The following is a 13885-nucleotide window of genomic DNA, read 5'->3' on the forward strand; positions in this document are numbered from 1 at the left end:
CACGGGCAGAAAATAAAAATGTACTTTAGACCAGAACAAACGAAAGACGCGTTCTTGTAAAATACTCAACATATATATAAACGTGTTATGTTTGTGTTTCTTTCATCTTTTTGCATCAAAAGCTTCCTTTAAGAATCTAAGCGCTGTGTTTTGTTCATTATTCGGTAGAAGTATTCTTAAAATCCTTCATTACTTATAAGCAGCATTACACTTAATAAATGTACAAGAAATCTGTTTTTTAAACCCTAACGTCAAGGTGTTTTTGTCTTTTAGTCAGTTAATCAGACTTCATTGCACACTTAGCGTGCAGATAAATAGAATGAATTACTGGAGGGAGAAGCTTAAAGAAGAAAAGAAATCCTTAAAGAGAACCTAAATCAGTAGTAGAAGAGATTCAACAAGAGACGATAATCTCTCCATAGCAGGGATTGTAGTTCATTGAACTCTGCAGGAAGTTTACTTAAAAAGAAATAAAAATATATAAACAATCTTTTTTTTTTTTTTTACATATATGTGTTTTAACAGTTGCAGATGTGTCTATCTGTCACAAGACGGAGTGGAGACGGTGTACAGGTAGGGCTTTGTTTGTGAAACCCTTCTGTTTAAAGTGCTCATGGTTTGGAGGACCATTACCATCTCCTGCATTGAAGAGTTCAGATATTATTTTGATACTGATATATAAGAGTCCGTAAACGTGAACTTTTATTTTGGAGAGCAATGACGAAGGTTGACAGGAAGTGGCACAATGCATTTTTAAGTGTTTATACAACACAAATCATTAATCGCTCAATTAATCATCATTTCAAAACTGTTCTTCGCCGTTACGCCCGAAAGGTGGAATTGAACCACTCTGCCGCTAAGCAGCTACAGGTTTGAAGCCTGCACCCCGGACCACCGAGGCTCATCCGGGCACTTACTGACATCCTCTTTACGCGTATAAATACCCCATACCTTTAATACTCATCTGACTCACGGTGCTACATACAGTGACTGTTTTAAGCGTGCTTTAATCAAAGATAGGTCACAAAAACGACCGTCTACTGTAAGACAGATAATCTAATCTTTCTTGTGCGAATAAATCACTGAAGAAAAGACATGTAATCAAGTCTGCGCTGTTATGCAAAGCAGACGTGCTTTGATTGGCTGTCTGAAAATATAAAGGAGGAGACACACGGATTTCTCAAAGGTAAGCTGCATCATCACCGCTACAACAGAATCCAAACAGCCGACCGCTGATTATGGCTGTATTGCCTTTGGGTGTGTTGTGCTGAATAGAAATATTATTATATAGCATTCAAATTATAAATAAAAGACTAAAAATGAGAAATGCATAAAGCCTATTGATCAGATGATGTAAAGCGGTTTTAACAGCTGTAAACGGTTTCTAGAGGCATCTCAGGCACATCTCACACATAGCTGAACTCACCTCCTGCTCTTCTCTTCTTGCTTCATGGGACTTTGACTTAAACACAAGATATTTTTCAAGATCACAAAGATGTTTAGCAGGGATAAGAAGGACTCACATGGTTTACACTTACAGGAAATTTACCCATAAATGTTTGTTATTGTATTTTAGATTAACTCCAACTTTTCCACACAGTATCAAACTCGTGTAATGTTGCAAATATAGCATTTCACGATGAGTTATAGCTGTAGCCAAATTTTAATCGTAGAATGATATTTGGAGTGAACAATCTGGAGCAGTGAATCATTTTTATTACTTCTTACTCCTGTTTAAAAAAAAAACAGAACATATTAGAATGAAGATTTGTTTTATTGTACAACTTGGAAACACTAACAGAGTTTTCAGGCACAAGTATGGCGACATAGGGGATTACAAAAAAAATCGAAACCATTTTACTACACACTGCATAAAATTTCTTGGAGTAGCACCACAAAACTCGAGACTGATATTGAGCTTATTCGGGTCATTTTATTTCCTCACATTTCACCATCTTCCCCTCTCCGTCATGAAATGAATGTGATGATTAATTTCTTTCCTCCGTGGTTATTCTTTGGTTATTGTCAGAGAAAAGTGTTCTCAATGATCAAAGTCTGAGGCTCTTCCTTTGTTTCTCCACTCGGTGGCGCCAGGAGGCTCTGGATCGCCTCCTCTGGAGGAGAACAGCACATACTCCTGGCACAGGCCTTTCCGCAGGAAAGACTGCACGCCAGGGGAGGTGGTGGTGAGGGGTCCTCTCTGTGGATAACAGGAGAAGCTCCGTCCTCGCTGCCTAACGAGGTGGAATCAAACTCTGGTTGAACAGTGCAGCAGCTCACACCTGCACTTTGCAGCACTTTAGTGACTCCAGACATCATTTCAGCACACCTGCATACATGTGAAATGAACCTGCATCAATAAAATGTCGCATTTTGAATTTAGACAGATCATATTTATGATAGCCACTCAGCAGTGACAGTTAAAGTGAGACTGGTGGTCACATTTTGACCACCATGTTATTATTCTTTGACTCTATTAGAGTAACCTTGCATTATGCAAAGTTAGAAAAGGATCCTTATTTAACATAGAATGGAAATAGAATGCTAGAATAAAAACGTTTAGTTAGATATGTGCACAACAGCTCCTCTTTAAGTACATTCCCAACTAAATACTCAGTGCTGACTGTCAGAACACCACCGAAGAACAGAAACCTATTCGTCTCACCTGTGTGCTGGAAATCCCGTGTAGCAGTGCAGATGAACAGAGGCCACAATGAGGGATTCAGTTAACTGCCAGACGTGGAGGTCGTGCACAGCCTGCACTCCAGGCAAGCATGCAATCCTCCGCCCAAGATCAGTAACGCAAATATGTGGTGGTGTGGCCTGTTGTAGCAGCAGCCCATACCTGTACAACTACAGAGGGAAGCAAGAGTGAAAACAGAGGCCTGTACTACGAAACACACTTTGGAAGTGCCAGAAAGTGATTGGCAGCATTTGAAGTGTTGTCAGAGAATATGGAAAAGGGAAATAGCTGCAAACCTATAATATTATTATATATATCATATATAACCTTATTGTAAATCCTGTGGACTGCCCTCTATCAAAATATATATACATACATGTATATATATTCATACATATACATGGATATGGCACATAAAGAAAATGGATACAAATGTCAATAATAGACATTCAGTCAGACTTTTGCACAGAGAACCAGGATGGTCTAAAGTTTGTTTTTGTTTATTTGTGTTTGTTTTTTCACAAAAAAAGCACCTAAAGTGGAGTTTTTTCTGATGAAAAGCAGTAAAGAAAAATCAGTAAAAATGAAAATCAATAAAGACTCTTAGATACAAATGTAGTTTTTTTCCCCTGTTGGCTGCAACCAATTTTATTGTTCTATAAACCAGAATATCTGACTCTCAAACAGAGCAACTATTTGCGTCTGCTGACCTTATATCGAATTTATTAAGCCTACATTTGAATTATGTTTTTATATCTATTCCTGACTTGCTTGCAGACATTTAAACCACCAATTTAATGTGAAAAACTGTATTTTACACATTAATTTATTCAAATACTTGATTTTAATCCACCAGAATCTCTTGTCCATAACTGCATTATTTCCTTCCTGACTTCAAATTGGCTAAAACTTACTAATGCACTAAGTCTATACCTGTCTTACTTACCAAAGTGCTTAAAGCACAAGCATATTCTAACTGTACTTTTAATAATAAACTACTGTACACTGCTTTTCCTCTCACACACTCTCATAGTGTGGATTTACAGTTGTGTTGTTTTCAGTCCGCATTACGTGTTTAACCTCTTCATAGTTTTCCTGCAATATAATTTTATTTGTAAAATCAGTTGCTCTGCTGCCAGTTAACTAAGTAGATTATAGAAAGATACTCTGCTTGAGATGAACTCATCTGTCATGCCAGCTCTGTTCTAGGATGCCCTCTGGACCCAGTGGAGGTGGTGAGTGACAGGAGAATGGCGGCTAAGCTGTCATCCCTGTTGGACAACGTCTCCCACCCCATGCAGCAGACTGTGACAACACTGAGCAGCTCCTTCAGTGGGAGACTGCGGCACCCACGGTGTGGGACGGAGAGATTTCGCAGGTCTTTCCTCCCCACTGCTGTCAGACTCCACAACAAAGACTTTAACTGAACAAACACACACATCCACACATGTGCAATAACACTAAGTGCAATAATCTTTTCTGGCATCGTTGTATTTTTACTCAGTTGTATATAGCATTCGTATTCTATTTTTATCTTATTGTATATTTTTATTCTATTTTATTCTACTGTATATAGTATATTATTTTATTCTATTCTGTACAGCTGTGTACTGTATTTATTCTTATTGTATTCTAATTTTTGCGTCATAACTTTTGCACTGTCCACTTCCTGCTGTGACAAAACAAATTTCCCACGTGTGGGACTAATAAAGGTTATCTTATCTTATCTTATCTTATCTATTCTGGATGCAGACTAGAGGCCTGTCTCCAGACCTTTCAAATGATTACAACTTTAAGTGTGTAGTTTAGCATGACATAAACACACAGAGCGTGACCTGCGGTGCAGAGGTGGCAATCAGCGTAATGACAGCCAGCAGAGAGAGGCCAGGATCCAGGTAAACCAGGAGGCAGCAGGCACCAGAGCTGTCGATGACCTCCGGGAGGATCAGTAGCATCACCAGACTGTTGATCAGGCCCAGAAGAGACGTAAAAACTCCCTGAGTGACAAAGATCAATGACAGGAGTCTGATGGGCCAGCGGTTGGTTGGAACCGGATTCTCAGTATGAGGTAATGACTTGCAGACGTCAGAGGTTTTAGACGCATTTTGACTCTCTGAAATAAGAGAAAAGAGCAAAACACATGCTTTGAAACTGTTGTTTGGGCTAAAACACAGGAACCTGAACAGAAAAAAAGTGGACAGTCTACAGAGCTGAAGTGTTACCATGATGTCCCGTGCAGGTGTTGTGTTCAGGATTCTCTGTGAAATCACTCTGACCCTTACAAGCCTTCGAATCTTCAGCACTGCTCGCTACTTTAAATCCAGGCGGGTGAACTTCTGGCTGTTGTTGCTGACTTTGGGCGTCAGTGTCAGGGATGCTGGAGGTTACCGGATTGCAGAGGACGAGCGCCTTGCTGTGGAGCATATCGTGCATAGCAGACTCAACTTTTGATACACTCGTGTCTTCGAATTCCTCTTGGCCCATGGATTGCTCCTCAGCCAGGACTGTGGGAGTGGAACACAGGAATGAAAAGCAAACATGGACACCATTTGATCTTCCTTACAGCTGAATATACACTGCATAGCTACATTAGAGTACATAGCTAATAATCCATTCCCAACGTCTACATGCACTTGGCCTAATCTAGCCATTAAAAAAAAGCTTTCTACTCTTCTATAAATTGATAATTATTTTTGAAAATCAACTATTGTGGCAGCCTTACCAAGATGTTACAAATACAACTAATTCTAGCAACCAAGGGTGCACCAATATATCTCTTTATCTGCTGAAGTAAAGTGAAATGTGTTGTAATCTACTGTGTCATTTGTAAGCAGCCACATTTAGTGTGAATGGGAACTTAGCCATGTCCAACCCCTTATTTCTTCATCATTTTAAGCCAATACATGCTGGCTGTAGCTTTATGTTTATTATACCGTCTAATCATTTCATTCCTCTTGTGTGATTCTCATTCTAGAAGTCTACTGAAGTATCTTTGCATGATTCACAGATCAAAATAATCTTTATTCCTCTTATATTGAAACTAGTGGGCAGGGCGTCTGTGCTTGCAGCAGAGTACAGATATTAATATGTATGTGAGTGTAAAATATATAAGAAAAGAATATAAGAAAAAACAAGAGTGACTAAAAAAACAGATCTCAGGTCTACGGTTTGAAGCTGTAAATCTGCAGGATTGGATCAATGCTTACCATCCCTGATGGTACAATGAGCCGAAGAGTTGTGTGCAGGTAAATAAATTAGCCCTTTACCTTCTTTCATTATTTTTTTGTGTGTTACCTTTTTGGTTAACTAGTAGGTGAGATCCAGTCTCTTCCTCGCCCACCCCGGTCTTCTTATGTCGCAGAAGATCACAGCTCAGCCCGAACACAAGCATCTTATAGAGCGTGCTGACTACTCCAACCACCACAAGCAGCTGGGGTTGATGCACTGGGTGTGGCTTCAGGAAAAAGTGGATAATTTCCATGGAGTATGAAATACACAAGGAGACCAGTAGGAGGGTAGAAATGAAACCCCTCACAACCTGAACCCTGCTGTTGTGGTAAGACAGACCGCAGTTTAGAGCTGCAGGGGAAATCTTTGGGGAGAAGGGCTGATGAGGGTTGACCACTGATGGTGTCTCATGGTTAGGCTGAGCAGTGACTGTCTGGCTACCAGCTGGAGGTTCAATGGAGGAAGCATGTGGAGAAGTAGAGGGCTCCAAAGCGGAGAGCGATGTTTTAATTGTGCTTGCAGTCTGAGGAAGAGGAAGAGCCAGGTGCATGAGGATGAAGAGCGTGTGGAAACCATCCACCAGGGTGATGAGAGACTTACACAGCTGACTGATGGCGATCTCGCACATCAGCAGCAGAATGGTCACTCCCAGCATGGACCAGTGTAACACCCGCATTCCTGCAATTAAGAGTACAGAAACATTCAAAACACTCAGAATCTGAGACCCCACTGTTTGCACTGAGGTCTAACATGAAGGGCGACAGTCACATAACACATGAACAGGTGACTATAACCACATGTTCTGGCATAATAATAAATAATAAGTGATGACCATTTATAGCTCAATTTAAGTGGAGATGTTTGTTGAAAAAACAGCATGTTAGCACTAACACCTGATACCAGCTACCAAGCACGGTGGTGGGAGTGTAAGGATTTGGATTTGTTTTGCAGCCACAGGGCCTGTGCACCTTGCAGCCATGCAACATGAACTCTTCTGTATGCAAAAATATCTTACAGTCAAATCTGAGGCCATCTGTCCGACAGCTAAAGCTCGGCTGAAATGGGATCATGCAACGGGACAGTGATCCTAAGCTAAGCAGGAAATCTACAACAGAATGCCAAAAGAGCCAAGGTGTTGTAATGACCAGGTCAAAGTCAGAACCTCATCTGACTGAAAGGCTGTGGTAAGACTTTCAAGGGAGCCCACAAATCTCAGCGAACTGAAGCAAATAATGTGAGAGGATAAAGTCACAGGGATGAGATGTATGTACTTTCTCACAGGCCTAGATAGAGTCTTTTGAAAAACTTCTTTCTTAACAACATGTATGCAAACCATTTATGCATCCAATGGTTGAATGTGTTATTATTTTAAAGTCAAGAAAAAAAGGAGTGAGAGAGTGAAATTCATAAAAAAAATAATAACTTCAATAACTATTGAAATCCATCCATTCACTGATTTTCTCAACTGCTGATCCAGTTGAGGGCCATGGGAGAGCTGGAGCATATTTTTCAGCTATCATAGAGCAACAGGCAGGTTACACCCTGGAGAGTTCATCATCCACCGCAGGAGCTAGAAACGGGTCAAATGTTTCACAAAAATGAACATTTCAGAGTTAAGAGCTGAATTCTATCCCTGAAGTCAGATTAAGTTTTGTCCTTGCCTGAAGAAACAAACTCAAAGAGCTACACTTTGTGTTGTGATGTTGCAAAAGCATCTGTTACACTCAAGGTCAGGATGTCAGCTGCATGAGCCCATACAATTCACACAATTCACCACATGCCTCTGTGCCATCTGGTGCACTCATGACTTCTCAGCATACGCGCACTGATGATTGAATAAGTAGAACTCTTATACATGAAATGAAGCATTGCACCTTTTGAGGGCTTTTTGTTTGGTACTTTAAAAGTCATTTAAAGCCTTTTATTACTCTCGCGATTAAAATCTTGAGCTAAAGACGACTTTTTTTTTTTATAATTGCAGCAGTCTTGGTTTCAGAGAAACAACTTTTCAAACAAGAACACGTTTCAATCATGAAACCTACGACCAACTTTCCACAGCATGTCATATATTCTTAAGTTCATTTACCCCAGAAAAGTGGATGTCCCTCAGCCGGCACTAAAAGGTAAGTTGGACTCCTGGATGTGATCCGTGCAGCTGAAGCTGAAAAGTGTCATTCATGGTGCTCACCATCTCTCACTCTCTCTGTCCCACCACACTCCTCCTCTGCTGTAATCACAGTCATGTGAGCAGGGGAGGGTGTGGGTGGGATCATCCCTCGTTGGTGGGAGAAAATACGTTGAAAATACGTTCACACGGCCCACCCACTCTTCAGATACCCTCCAAGCAGATCAAGTGAAGCTTATTTGCACTAATTAAACCCTGATTGTGTTGTCAGGATTATATAATGCCATCATGAGGTGAGACCTTCTCAGCTCTGCCTTAAACTATTTAGGATACTGGCATCCAGTCAATATTATAGCTCCATTACCAATGGACTTGCTGCCTTCAGCTGGCCTGTCTAATTATAGTGGGAATCAGGGTATAACACTCTATTATAATTTGGAATAAACTAAATACTAAACACTCTCTAAGCCCCCTACTGGTAATAAAATGTTCATTCAGATATTCATTCAAGTATTTGCAGTATATGTACTGATTATTTCATCGTCTATTTCTTGAAATATTTATCAAAGGATTCGCATATTCTTATATTTATTCTATATATTCATACATACGATCTACAGCACATTTGTGGGGAGAAACGTTCATGCTTCGATGTCAAATCTAAGCTCATGTGAGGCTGTATGTTTGCCAGCTCAGTTTGTGTCAATGGGCCAAAATTTGATGAGTGAATTCCTAATGCTTTGTTCCACAGGCAGAAGGGTCAACAAAAAGTCAATGTTCAGATCACACATAAGAGTTTTCTCCATAAGAAGGCGAGTACTTTAGTGTATTTGCAGTAATTTAAGTTTAATCAAGAATCGTTTTAAAATCTTTCCTTTTTAAAAAAAATAATTCCTTAGCCCCTGTGAGCTCGGTGGATGTGCTGCACCCTCTCTGTCCCCCTCTCATGATCCTACTATGACGCTGCAGTCCCATCGGCCCCTGCTCCTTAGTGTCAGCGTGAGGGGGGTTGTTTCAGTCCACTGGACTGTGGATCAACAGGCCAGATAGGGGCTGACACCACAGATAAATCCCTACTGTTTCACCAGCATGCCAGCACATTCCTGAGGCACAGCTAAACCCAAGGAAAGACCCAGCGAGGAAGCATTTGATCACTTGTCGCTGTCCCGAAACAGAAAGAGGGAGCCATAAAGTTTGAAATATGGCCTGTTATACCAATTTCCCCCACCTCTGTTTTTTTTTTAATTCTGGGACTGTGAATCAGTGAATCAAAGCTTAAAATCTTTACACTGACCCTGCAGCCCCTCTAGAGGTTTTATCTCTTCCAGCAATCTAAAAATAAAACTCTGACACATATTTGTATATAATTGCTTAAACATCAAAGAGTCATCAAGCAACCCCAAAGGACATGCCGTTCTTTAAAACACCTGTGCCTGTCTGGGTCTAAATGATTAATTATTCATTTCTGGTTGAGTTCATGTTAGTGGTGGGGAAACATGGTTAGGTTGTATTTTTTCTTCTTCACAGAGGGTTGGCATCCTACTTAAGAAAGGATAAGGCACCCTTGTTAACTATCTCACATTAACAGTTAATCGAGATCACATTAGTCATTTTAAATATGCTCAATAGCATTTCTGCACTCTGTGACTTTCTTTTGGCCCTCCTTCTCGGGCCTGTTGCCTGAGAAAATCCAAGGCTGTCCCATAAGTCTTTTGATTTTTCGAGATAGTTGTACATAACTAAATGTGATGGCTAAAAAGACAACAACAAAAAAAGCCACCTTTAGCCTATGTGCAGCAATTACATGCTCACTAAATAAAATAGTCTGGATGGCAACTAAAATGCTTCAGTTGGGAATGTTAAAGGAAATGTTTTAGTATTAGATCCAGTTCAGCTAGTTTTGGTTTAGCTTTAGCTCAAAGCTCACAACAAACTCCATAGATGCCAGCTAAAACAATAAGCTTGTTCAAACATACAGATTCAAGAATTAATACATTTCAGTGGTGAACTTGGTATAATTATCAGATCAAACTGCATCTTATTTATTGATGAAAAATAAATATTTAGGTATCATTGGTATCATAGCCAGTACAATATGTTGTTTTTAGAGGTGTTTAGGTGATATCTGAGAGTTCATTGGATATAATACAAATACTGTGCTAGTATAAACATATATCCATGAAAACTACATCCAGCTTTTTCTGAGGTGGTCTTGACCAAAGAAATTCCTCTCATCTGCCAACTTAGACTAAATAAACAAATCAAATCCTGGATGGATGCCAACAGGAGGAAACCAAAAACGGAGATGCACTCTTGAAATCACACTTCATTTTAATATTGATTAAGAGAACACTGAAAGAAAGGGGAAGCTCACTGATCTGGCCCACTTAATATTAAAGTGAGCCATATGAGGCCCTCGATGTAAAAAGAATTTGACAACAAGACTAAGCACAGTAAGAATCCAAATAACACAGATGAGCTCTGTGTGATAGACAAATTTTGATCAAAGAATTACATAAAGAATTTTAACATCACGACCCTACGATATATAGCTGACACTCAGAAAATTATTCATGCTTTTATTTCCTCTTAGTTCGATTTCGGTAAAGGCCTTGTATGTCAGAAAAAAAGTCATAGCTTCCAAGTGAGCAGCTGCTGTCTCAAGAATTTAGCTCTGTTTAATCCAGCGTCCCTGTGTGCACATGAAAAGCAATTTCCTTTGAATCGTTCTTCACTAGAAGAAAATCTGCGTCCAGTTAATATTTATTAAACCACATACCTGGTCCTGCTCCTTGCTGTGGGCAGTTATCAGCTTTTTCTACTTGAGGAAATTAAACGTCGGTGGAGAGATTCAAGAAAACTTCACACTGATGAACTTTTCAGCCATCTGCCCCGAGGTCCACAATCACATGCCTCGTACCAGCGTGGAGATAAACAAGCCTCAGGTGCTTTTCGAGCCATATGATAAGTCACAAAAGAAGAAAACGCAGGAGGCCAACAGAACATTAGGAATGTTTTATTTCAACGAGAATTTCCCCACGGATGCAACAAAACCAAAACTCTGTGCAGCAACAGTGTCACACAGTTTGTGTCCCGAGATGTAAGAGTCCAGACTGAGAAGAAAATCCTCCAAATCTACACCGAACGTGATTACACTACACTGACTGCAGGGCAGGTTTGGGTGGGTGATTACAGGCACTGATGACAGGAAGGACGTTTTGTGGCATCACAGATAACTGTTGCAATCGGTGAACACAGAAGAAAACTGAAGATTGAATGAATGTAGGCCTGTGGTTCCAAACTTGAGGGCTAACATTAAAATATATTTCTTTTCTTCTTAAATAATCGAGTAGTTTGGTGTCTGGCCTCTGGAAAATGACATAATTAAAAATGAATTAATAATAACAAACCAGCTGAGTGGTCAGAGCATCGCCCCTTACAGCAGTTGAAGTAAAGGAAAGATCACAGTTTCTGTTTACAACTGTAAAAGTTTACAAACATGAAAAACAAAAAAATAGTGATTCAAAATGCAAAGATGAGCCATTTCTGGTACTTTCTTCAGCATTTCAGGATTCATAATGTAACTTTGAAAACAAAAAACAAAGAAACTCTGTGACATTTACTTGAAACTTGCACCACTTTGGGGCCTCTTCTCAATTTTCTCTCATTCTTATATAATTGGGCGGGGTGGATTTGTGTGGTCAAGAATTTGTATAGTAAAACATACAGAGCAGAGCTCCCATCGTTCTCCACACCTTCACTCCAGGACAGCCTACTACACCCTACACTGAAAAAAAGGGACTGGCCATCTCTTGGATTTATGTAAGCATCTTGCATGTATTTAACGCAATTGCCTCATGTTTTAAAGATAAATGTAACTATATAGTGTAAAAACTACATGATATGCAGAAAGGGTGTATTAAATTGTTCATATCATGTTCAGGTGAAGTAAGTCAATAAGATAGCAACGTTAAATCTCGTGAAACCACGCGTGATTTCATCTCGCGGGCTTTGGATCGTGGTTTAAAAAATGCATCCATCTCAGTCAAGTCGAGCAGCCAACTCTACGTTTTTTGGTATGTCTTGATTTTTTGAATTAATGTTTACCATATTTCAGCCAAATGTAGTTAAACGTCTAGAGTGCCGCCATGTAACATGCTAAAAAAGAGCCGTTAGCTTATTTGCTGTTTTATCTGTTGTCAAAGAATTGGCACTTTTTTATTTGAATTTGTCTTTGGCACAAGAGCCGTAATATCACATTAAACCTAATTACGAGGCACTCATAACATAATTTGGTTTTCTGTGTGAATAGATTTGCCAACTGACTCTTCAGTTACATTGTGTATTTACTGCACCGTGGTGTTAGTGAGATTTTGGACATTGAACAGCTTTAGCTAATATCATCAGCGGCATTATGCTAGCTTACATCCCTACCCCTCCTGCCCTCACCTGCTGTCCTTTTGTTTTTGTTTTTTTTTGCTGCACATTGAGAGATGACCTCTATTCTGCATTTCACCAGGAGTCAGCTGATGGATTGTGGGTTCAAGGTGTTATGGTAAGAAAGTATATTCTATTTTCGCTTAAGGTTTCTGTAACTTAATTATAATAGGTTTTTTATAATTATTAGGTGCATGCATACTCAAATAGACCACCCTATTAATACAACTGAGAAATCCAAAATCTGCCATAGGTTTAACTTATACCTGTATGTATTGTCAGAAAGGTGATTACTGGACTCACATTAATGCACACTTGAACTGAAATGAGGTTGTAACTTGTGGGTTCTTGGGTTGCAAATCAGAAACAAACATCTTTGGATTTTTTAATCCCATAAGATCTGGAAACACAGTTTTTATTCAACAAAACATTACTGATTAACCAAGCACAGTGCCTGCTGTTGTTTCAAAATAATTTTATGTCATTTTAGATGAAATGCAGCATTCCAGTGCATCCCAACCTTGCCTTTACAGTCAAGGTTTCTGACGGAGCTGAGTTTCTCTCTGACAGTCTGCTGAAAGTGTTTGCAAAGTGATCGGGGGAACAGGGCACAAAGCTAAAGGATGTAGCTGCCATTATGACAGTAAGAACTTTAAAATTCTTTAACTACAAAGTGTATATGTATTGCATTAGGTCAGCAAAAGATTTTTATGCTGCATCCATTGAAACAGTCAACTATTACCCGTGAGTACTGATTCCACCGAAAGGATGCCATAATTTTCGTTATGCATTTACTGGCCCACTGAGAAAAATTTATCTTTTTAAAAAAATAAATGTTCTGGAAACTATATATCCATAAAGTTGATGTCAAACAGGAACTTTTGATATTGCTTTGTAGATGCTGGTGTTGCATGTTGACTGGTTTAAGTTTTGGTCTGGGATCATTTTCTTCTGTGCTACTGAAAAGTTCACAAATCTCTGTTTTCTTTGTTATAATACTTTAGGATGACGTTAATGCTCGAAGGGAGTCTCATCAAAGTGCTCCGCATCTGTGTGAAAGACAATTGCAACATCTTGGTGCAGGAGTTCATGGTGAGTGTTTTATGAGTAGATTGTGGCTTTGCAACATTTAAAAATGCATTTAGTTATCCACTTGATCCTCATTGGACTGGTTAAGACCAGTAGTCCTCTTTAATAATTTGAAGTTCACATGAGGCCTGGTAGTGAACTCGGCCGCCCCCCCTTGAGGCCCCACCCCTGTATTAGGGGTCACATCAGTGTGAAAAAACTTTAAATTTGTCATTCTAGTGAACAAAGGAAAATCCCACCAATATTTACATTAGCTTTTGTTTGAAAAAAAAAAAAGACCAACAGCTAACCAAATTGTGGGGCTGAAAGTCTAAATTCTAACA

At 39.5% G+C, this 13885-nt stretch overlaps 1 protein-coding gene and 1 non-coding gene across 2 annotated transcripts; both read right to left on the reverse strand.

Moving 5' to 3' along the window:
• Positions 1–824: 824 nt before the first annotated feature.
• On the reverse strand, positions 825–911 carry trnastop-uca (transfer RNA opal suppressor (anticodon UCA)). The gene has a single exon. It is a non-coding gene; the product is annotated as a tRNA-Sec (tRNA).
• An 822-nt stretch (positions 912–1733) lies between these two features.
• On the reverse strand, positions 1734–8135 carry LOC101465708 (uncharacterized). Its single transcript, XM_004543653.3, has 6 exons — positions 7998–8135; positions 5978–6589; positions 4906–5187; positions 4519–4796; positions 2666–2853; positions 1734–2329 (listed from the first exon to the last, which is right to left on the reverse strand). Exons 2-6 carry the CDS (start codon positions 6585–6587, stop codon positions 2026–2028), a joined length of 1662 nt encoding a protein of 553 aa, XP_004543710.3. The 5' UTR covers positions 6588–6589; positions 7998–8135; the 3' UTR covers positions 1734–2025.
• Positions 8136–13885: the final 5750 nt, after the last annotated feature.

This window comes from Maylandia zebra, linkage group LG14, assembly GCF_041146795.1.
Source record: "Maylandia zebra isolate NMK-2024a linkage group LG14, Mzebra_GT3a, whole genome shotgun sequence".
Taxonomy (NCBI): Eukaryota; Metazoa; Chordata; class Actinopteri; order Cichliformes; family Cichlidae; genus Maylandia; species Maylandia zebra.